Source organism: Leptinotarsa decemlineata, unplaced genomic scaffold, assembly GCF_025532065.1.
Source record: "Leptinotarsa decemlineata unplaced genomic scaffold, Ldec_3_MD MMD2_tig00078422_RagTag_RagTag, whole genome shotgun sequence".
Taxonomy (NCBI): Eukaryota; Metazoa; Arthropoda; class Insecta; order Coleoptera; family Chrysomelidae; genus Leptinotarsa; species Leptinotarsa decemlineata.
The window spans coordinates 16514286-16522908 of NW_027412747.1; the positions used below are offsets into that span (position 1 = coordinate 16514286).

At 31.8% G+C, this 8623-nt stretch overlaps 2 protein-coding genes and 2 long non-coding RNA genes across 6 annotated transcripts; 2 read left to right on the forward strand and 2 right to left on the reverse strand.

The window, feature by feature from the left end:
* Positions 1-933: 933 nt before the first annotated feature.
* Positions 934-3117, forward strand: Max (MYC associated factor X). The gene is made up of 6 exons (XM_023168807.2): positions 934-1112; positions 1195-1263; positions 1870-1980; positions 2036-2159; positions 2604-2784; positions 2837-3117. Exons 1-5 carry the CDS (start codon positions 1074-1076, stop codon positions 2765-2767), a joined length of 507 nt encoding a protein of 168 aa, XP_023024575.1. The 5' UTR covers positions 934-1073; the 3' UTR covers positions 2768-2784; positions 2837-3117.
* Positions 2927-5253, reverse strand: LOC111512663 (uncharacterized). Its single transcript, XR_002723104.2, has 2 exons — positions 5070-5253; positions 2927-3706 (listed from the first exon to the last, which is right to left on the reverse strand). It is a non-coding gene; the product is annotated as an uncharacterized lncRNA (long non-coding RNA).
* Positions 5254-6787: 1534 nt separating this feature from the next.
* On the reverse strand, positions 6788-7163 carry LOC141487422 (uncharacterized). Its single transcript, XR_012468376.1, has 2 exons — positions 7032-7163; positions 6788-6976 (listed from the first exon to the last, which is right to left on the reverse strand). It is a non-coding gene; the product is annotated as an uncharacterized lncRNA (long non-coding RNA).
* Positions 7164-7246: 83 nt separating this feature from the next.
* Positions 7247-8349, forward strand: LOC111512659 (uncharacterized). 3 transcript variants are annotated; one of them, XM_023168805.2, is made up of 2 exons: positions 7247-7387; positions 7797-8349. In XM_023168805.2, exon 2 carries the CDS (start codon positions 7798-7800, stop codon positions 8095-8097), a length of 300 nt encoding a protein of 99 aa, XP_023024573.1. In that variant the 5' UTR covers positions 7247-7387; position 7797; the 3' UTR covers positions 8098-8349. The 3 variants fall into 3 exon arrangements, with proteins under 3 accessions (XP_023024573.1, XP_074042602.1, XP_023024572.1); XM_074186501.1 differs by having other exon boundaries at positions 7306-7455; XM_023168804.2 differs by lacking the exon at positions 7247-7387 and adding an exon at positions 7595-7733.
* The last annotated feature ends 274 nt before the right edge of the window (positions 8350-8623 follow it).

Here is an 8623-nt window from a genome sequence, read left to right on the forward strand (position 1 = left end):
ATGAACATGATAAGTGAGTGACACAAAAAATAAATATATTTTTTAGCTTTTGGTTTGTTTCTTTGTAATCACATAATTGTTGCTCTAATGGAAGGAACCACCAAAACTCTTGCTTCTTAAGGGCGCTGAAATGCGTGTAGTCAGTTTTCGTGGTTCTTTCGGTATTTACATACGGATAAAATGAATTCATCTGAATTATGCGACGAAGAATTGAGAAACCCAGTGCAATTTCAATATATATCTGTTCTCTATCTCCTGGTATATTAATAAAGGAAACAAATATACTGAACTCACTAGTTTATTTACAAATACAATATTTATAAATATGAGATCTGTCATCTGTTATGTCAGGAGCTGTCGTTTAAGTCTCACCGACATAACCTATTTTAGTTTTAGTAGTTTTCAGTGATGTCAATTTACGAGTGAATGTGAATGAATATCGTGTATAGAACATATTAGGTGATTTTTTATTTTGATTTGATTCATTTCGTACTTATCTTTATCTTTTATACCGAAAACGAAATACCTGACTGATGTTTCAGTTATTTTGAAGAATACATTAAATTTTTTGTATTTTTGTCGTGATATTTCACGAAAATGAGTTAGTTTTGAATATTTTTGAGTTTCATAAAGAGTATATACTTTATTTTGATGTATAACATAAAGTCTGATATTTTCACCAAAATTTTTATTATTATGTGATATGCACATTTTTTTTTAGTTATCTTATGTTATCTATTGATCGTTAAAATATAAAAGTATAGATTTATCATCAGTCGTTTCGCTAAACATCTGTTTCCCAACCTTGAATAATCAAACTAAACTGTGCGAAAATTTTGTGAGGATTTTCATAAATTTGCAAGTATATACAAGCATTTTGTCACAAGTTTTGGAGCAAGTTCCATTGGCAACACTGGTCGATTTGTGTTCTGTAGTCTGTGATGTGAATGATAATAAAATGATGGCACAGTATTTCTATGATGGCGTTGCCTTTGTTGTTGCAATAATCAGACAGTGAGACGGTAGATTATTATTTTCTATTGCTTAATACACATCAGTAATTCCATATTAAAATGAGTGATGATGATCGAGATATTGATGTGGAGAGCGATGTGAGTTCATTAGTTTTTAACAGAACACTTTATGGTTGGATCAATATCTATGGGTATTAACAGATACAAAATTATTTTTTAGGAAGGTGAAGATTCTGATTCGCGTCAGGCAACGCCTAGGCAAACATCTGGAAGCCAGTATTATTCACAGGTAAGAAAGAAATAAATCAAGAATTGTCAGTGTTTAGTATTACGACTAAAGTGATATTTATATTGTGCCTAACATCCCGTCTGCGTAAATATTCCTTTTAACGGATCGTCCTAGTTTTTGAAAATATTTTTGTTAGACTTTTGTATTTTTGCCCACTCAGTACGAATCTGATATGAAAACTTGTAGGCTACTCAAAAATTGAAACTGTCAAAAAATGGATAACAATAACTTATAAAATGACACCTTCTATCAGGATCGCTTACTATGTACCTTTATTCATCCATTTCAAATGTGTTCACATAATGAAAACGTTCCATTCAAAAATATTTTTGTTGTTGTCTTTGCATTCTAGATGATAAATCTTCTGAATGGATCTCGGCAAAGAACCATTTGCAGTTGAGACTGGGAATACTACGAATTAGTTCCACAACTCGTCGTAATGGCCAGTCCTAGCATTTATGTTTAACAGTTGTCCAGTTCATGTCCATTATTTATTTCCCGCTGTCATAAATTCTCTTCTATTGAATTTTAAGTATCTTGTGCGGCACTATAATTGTATTATCTGATAAAGCTTGTCTTATAATATAATCAATTGTTATTTTCAAGGCAGAGAAAAGGGCTCATCACAACGCCCTGGAGAGAAAACGACGTGATCACATAAAAGACAGTTTCAGTAGTTTACGAGACTCTGTACCTGCTCTGAATGGAGAAAAAGTGGTATGTCTTTCAAAAAAAATGTATCATGCAAATTATTTAAGTTTTTTGCTTTCAGGCCAGTCGAGCTCAAATTCTCAAAAAGGCGGCCGAATATATACTTTTCATGAGGAAAAAGAACAATTCCCATCAACAAGATATTGATGATCTGAAGAGGCAAAATAATCTCCTTGAAGCTCAAAGTAAGGATCAATTTATTAGATTCACATATCACATTGATTATATTGGACAGTTTTGTTTTTTATAAGACGACAAAATACACAGGTATATATTTGTATGTCAGATATAATTCAATATCCAGAGTGATATTAGTTGGGGAAATAGTTGTTTTCTGTCAAGACATTTACCAGAACCTATGGTGTAGGTAGTTGAGAGAGATGAATATTGATTTGTTCTATATTATTATTGTAAACCAATGAACTTTTGATATGACTCTCTCACTGGCAGATGTCTGCAAATTCCAATTTCCAAAAAGTAATTGACGAAGTACTAGCGGGAGAGATATCACTGTCATCTTGTTGAACATTCTTGTATGAAATTTTCATAGCGCAGTTGTTTCTGGAAATGGGGATTGTGAAAATAATATGAGAATTTCTTGAATTATAACAGTGATTCATTTGTTTCAGTTCGTACTTTAGAAAGGGCCAAAGCCACTGGATCATTCAATATAGACTTAGATGATGACCTGAAGGATTCCGTATTCAACGAAACTGAATCAGATACATCAGATATTGAAGGATCTTTACAGCAAAGAAGGCACAAGAAAATGAAAGTGGGGTCTTACCATTAGGAAAAGTGAACTGAAAAGTAAATAAATGTCTAGTCTCCTCTAAAGTGCCTATTTTATAATGACTTTCAGGTAAAACTACTATGGAGTACGATGGAAATATATCTGGAGAGTCAAGCCTACAGACATCACCAAGTTAACCATTTGTTTTTCTACAAGCAGAACGTTGTTCGAAGTGAATTCCTGTTCAGTTTAAATTCCCTGAGTTTCTTTTGTGGTTACTCTACCATTTATCGTAATTTACTGTTTTTATTTATGAGTAAGTTTGTTGTAACATATAATGTTGTTTTGATTATAGATATATTTGTAGTTTAATCTTGACCGTATGTAAATATACTCAATGCAATGATTAAGCTTTATTCAACTTGGAGTATCAGAATGGTTAAATTAGATTCAGCATGAGTCCACCAGTGAATCCAACCTCTTAATGGTGATTGATGTTTCAAGTTCATTTGCAAGATTTAAACTCTGCCAAATATTAAAAACTTAATTTGATTAGCAGCCTGGCAGGTGCAGGCACAAACTATGTGTTCTTATCATCATCCACCAGTCTTTTCTTTTTGGCATACCCAGTCTCAATAGTCCAAATCTCCATGTGATTATTCAAACGATAGTTATCTGTAAGTATGCCTATTAGACAACATAGGTCATCCTTTCTATAGTCTAGCAATTGTTTAGTGACATTCTTTGGAGGATGTTTGAATGTCTTAAAGTGGACCAATCCTAGGAGATTTTGTCTGAAGTCTAACTTGCAGTTCAGATATTCAGTGTTTCACAGTACATAAAGTGGTACCAAGAGCAAGTTCTAAGTCATTGTTGCTTGTTTAATCTTCCTATTGAGGAGAACCTTTTTTTGTCTTTCACTATCCATTTTAACTTTTTGGTATTGATTTATGTTGCGGCTGATATCTTCCATTGTAGATGTAATTTCCCTGAATATATCTGTTGACAAAAAATGTAATGAAAAACTAAAATCGTGGGAAATTTCTGAATTGATGATTATATGTATTATGGAAAAAAAGGTTTTTGTCTTTTTATTTCCCATCATAGGAAATACAAAGACATCTAGACAAGATGTAGATCTTGCCTAGAAGTTTCATTTATATACAAATTGGAAAAAAAACTCCCGAAACGACTACTTTCGCATGAACATTTAGAAGTTTCTTACATTTTTTGTAAAAAGATGGAGGAGTAGAAAGTCGAAACCTTTCTTCCTCAAAACCATTATCCCCTAAAAATATCGCCCTTTCAATTTAAAGAAAAAGTTCTTTCGAAACAACTATACTTTCATAACCTTTCAAATTATACGAAATTTATTTTTTTCTATTTAATTTATACTTCAAACGGTGGTTATGGTTTTTAACTGACCCGCTACTTGAAGAAAATCAATAACACCACCGTATAGAAGTAAGTGTTTACTTATATACTGTGATAACACTATCCATGATAGTAATTACGGTTTTTATAAACATTTTTATTTCTAGATGGGTTTGTCAACACCATAGCTTCCTCACTAGAAATAAATGAATGAGTTTGCAACTCAGTCCGTGGGTTCTCAAAGAACAAATTTAATCTCAATCATTAGATTGATATGAAAGGAATTTCAGAATCATCACCTCCTTACAGAGGTACACTTTAACTCGAAGCAAATTTTATATTTTTTGAAAACAATCTCTAACCAAAGAGTGATGTATGATCCAGACCTGTATAAGTGGATTGTAGGGAGACTGTTGTGAAATATACATATGTAGGTATCTGTGGTATTTCTAATAGAGTCTAAACAATTTTCTTAAGAAAAGTTCAATAATTTGTTGATTATAATCTGTTGCAGTTACTAAATTATTTTAAATTTTGCTTAGATAAGATACTTTTAGACCCAGAATTGATATCAAATTGTATTATTTTCAATCACTATACACTTTCTAAACCTTTGTTAAAATATAATTTATCTAAAGAAACTACTAAGATCTCGTTTTATGATACTGGATTCGCATGCATTTTAATCGATTGAACTTGGGAAATATACTAAGATTATTTCTATAAAACCAAAACTCAAAAAATATTCCCGAATCCATCCTTCATGATTTATGTAAAATATAACAATGAATCATGTTTATTTCATGCATCTAATCCCTGTAAAACTCCATAAACGCTGCTTAGGTAGTCTTCCACCATTTAATGCACTGAGGGAAGTACCTAATCAACAAAATTGGAAGTATTTCATTGTTTTACATACATTTAGAATTTTTCTAGCGACATTCTCAATCTGCAAAATTTTCCAAAAAATAAATAAAACGAATATTACCTAAATACACGCATATATACTCTACTGAAATATGTTTACTTTTTTTCTTTAATATTCATATAATCATATTCACTGAAAATAAGGATGGAATACATAAGAACGTTGCTCTCTGTTATATCAAGGTCATGAGAACTCGAATATAAACCATATATCTCCATATTGAAAAACGTTAGCTTATTTTTCGAATACACACCTTTTCTCCTACTGTGTGTGTCGCCGTGAAAAGTTATCTTCCAGAAGTATCTTCAGAGGGCGCTAAAGGGCGAAAGATCAAGACGACTGTTTACCAGTTATCCAACTACATAAGTGCCTGAGAGATGAATGTTTGTTTTGAGAATTGTATCGTTTTGCGTGGTTTTGGCACACATCAGGTGATAATTACATACCTTCTAATTGCTCAAGACGTCTTTGATCCGTGAATAGCTCCGATCACGTATTTCCAAATGATAAACATATCCTTGCCAAATCACTTCTCGGGTTCTAAAAACACATGAGAGATTTAATAAAGAAAATTAGAGTATGGAAATTGAAAACTACAGATATACTAATTTGTAAAGCGAACAAATTATTGTGACCTAAAATAAAAAGGAATGTGTAATTAAATAAATTAAACAATAAAAATTTATTATAATTTGTAGACAATAAAAATGAAGGTGAACCAGTTATCAATAGTCACAATAGTAGTGATTTTAAAAACATCAAATAACATTTTTCGTTACTTTTGGAACACATCTTCAATTTCTTGACCGAGTTCTGTGATTCCCACTTAAGAAACAACAACCGATGTCACACATAGATTTTAATCTTAATACACAAAAACAATTTGTTTTAACTTAGCCCCGTCACATTTATAACAGTGAACAAATTACTTTTATAAAAAACGATATTTTATGGTAACCAGTAAACAATGCACTTCTCATTTCCTGACACTGTCATCTTGCAAAATGAACAACCAATGGTGGTTCCGTGTAAAGGATACCATTTCGATTGTAAATATTGAAAAAATTTAAAAAACAATTACAAATTAAATTATTGGGAAAGAAGGGCTTTGGATATCTACTTCTTCATCTTTATACAAAAATTAATCTGTCCAAAGCATACTTACCCCTTGCAATATAAACACGATTGATTATTTTCGTAGCAATTTATATATTTTTATACATAAAGATGAATAGTCTTGATAATAACTTTTGCAGAATTGAAGTGGATTACTGACGTGATTGCTATGTTTCAACCTATGCCAATATACCTGCTATTCATGACAAAATTAAGAGAAAGATCTCTAGGACACATCTTGGCTGTAGGTAATATTATGAACTCCTTAATTTCAAACAATAGGACGAAGTTAATGAGAACAGGTTTCAATTTACCATTTCAAGGTATTATGGGAATCCTCAGATATTTCAAACGGTGAGAATAATTTCTCTTAACTATTTTTTCGCTGAAATATAGAAATTTTCAAATAACTTACAATTTGAACTCTAATTGACCTTGAATTGGAATAACTTCCCTCAAACTCTACCTTCACTCATGCTTATCTTATGAACATTCAAAAAACTCGAGTACGACCATAATCATCAATAGTAATACAATCAACTCCAGTTATTATGAATTATCAATGATATTAAAAAAATACATTTTTTTCAATACGTAAAAAAATCGGCAGTTCAATTTTGTATTATTTAATAAAGAAATGTATGTTTCATTTGGGGATAAAGTACTTGTTAAAATAAAATATATTGAAACTGAGACATAATGATACAATTTACATTGGAATATTTCGAACAAGCTGCATCTTCACAAGGTGAGTCATATGTTAGTGCAGATCCCAATTCTTGAACAGTGATCAGTCTTCTCTTGAATAGTTCCATTTGAAAAATGTCAACATATAATCAATTAGAAAGATCCTGTACAGTAAAAAAAATGTTACAAGTTTAATTTGTATCGGAAAACTCATTATACATCGGCTTGAAACTTATAATGATTTGTGGAGCTACTAAAGGCTGATTTTACAAATAAATAAAAAAAAATATAATACAGACACTGATTCTACCGTTGCGAAGCGTAACTCACAAACTACTTAAGTGGTTTGTGGCGTTACTGATGAACAAACAGGATCAAATTTTGACATTGTGTCTGTCAAGAAGCCAATTTCCGGAATGATAGTTCCATTTTAGAGCAGATTTGTTTGTTTATTTCTGGATCTACTACAATACGATATCATTGGAAACTACTGTCAATTGTCAATTACTCCTTCCCTAAACCATAATAGTACTTGAAAAGAGTTGAATACCAAAATAAAAATATTCTGTGAACAGGTGAATGCAACTTGAACTGTAATTTGAATTTAGTATTTGTTGTGTGGTGTTCGGCTTATTTGTAACATGTAAGTCATCAATGTTTTATTGTGTTTGAGCAGTCATTTTATATTTTCAAAAGAATTATATATGGAAGACCCAACCCATGTAACGAAATTTAAAACAAAGGCCAGTTGACTGAACACGCGGTCAACCAACCAAATTTAGAGTTCTCCCGTGCGAAACGTAACGACTTTTCTTTTCGTTTTTTGTTTCACTTTCTTTATCTCTAGAGAAATCCGGTGCAAACTAGTTCCTTTGTAACCGCCGCAAAGTATACACGCGAAACATTCAGAACACCCTAAAGGTGACATATTCATTGTGAATTTTGTTTATAGTATTGTCAAATTAATTTTTGCGTTTGTTACAGAATGACTTCAACAAATTTCAATATTGGTTTGACCGACAATGCCCGCAACTCCAGCAGAGTATTGAGACCTCCCGGAGGTGGCCACACAGATATTTTTGGAAGCGCAGCAGACCCGCAAGTCAAAAAAGACAATGGCCGTAATGCTTCTTCGATTCTAGAAGGTACTAATGCTAAAACAGTGCCCCCTAGCCCTGTGAAAACTCCCACAGGACCTCCGCAGCTAGGTAGTGAACCTGCAGCCCCACAACCATCTCGCACCAATAGAGTACCTCCTGGTGGATTCTCTTCAGGGCTGTGGTAAACTTTTCGGTAGATTTTCATACATTCGAGACTTAGCTTTTGTACTTACTCTTGAATAACTTTTGTACTTACCGTGAAGAATGTTTTGCGTTAAGATTGCTTTGTCTGTTTGTGTGTGTCAATTTCTGTGTTAAATTATCAATTTGATTTTGATACAAAAATATTTTGATACTGCTTAGAATAATGAGTATGATGTATTTGAAAACTATGTCGATTGCTGTTTGGAATTTTGTTTAATAAATATTTTGAATGACTCGGCATTTGATTTTTGAAAGACTGGTGTATTTGACACTCTGTCAGACCCCAAGGTCAAATAATTCATCCTATTTATTTTTTATTGCCTAATAATTTTATTATGATTTGGCAATTTGTGATCAGTTTTGTAACTAATCAATTTTAATTATTTAATTTAATTGAATGAAAAAAATCAAAATGACTTATTTTGAAACTTACACTTTCAGTTACAAAAAAAATATTTAGAATGAAACAAACCAAATTTGGTCTATTATTGGGAAATATATATGCAT

What these genes read in the sequence shown, in the direction of transcription:
- Max (XM_023168807.2), top strand. Translation starts at nt 1,074, where the DNA reads ATGAGTGATGATGATCGAGATATTGATGTGGAGAGCGAT. An exon ending in ATATTGATGTGGAGAGCGAT is followed by an intron (nt 1,113 to 1,194) that starts GTGAGTTCATTA and finishes ATTATTTTTTAG; the next exon opens with GAAGGTGAAGATTCTGATTC. An exon ending in GAAGCCAGTATTATTCACAG is followed by an intron (nt 1,264 to 1,869) that starts GTAAGAAAGAAA and finishes GTTATTTTCAAG; the next exon opens with GCAGAGAAAAGGGCTCATCA.
- LOC111512659 (XM_023168805.2), top strand. Translation starts at nt 7,798, where the DNA reads ATGACTTCAACAAATTTCAATATTGGTTTGACCGACAATGCCCGCAAC.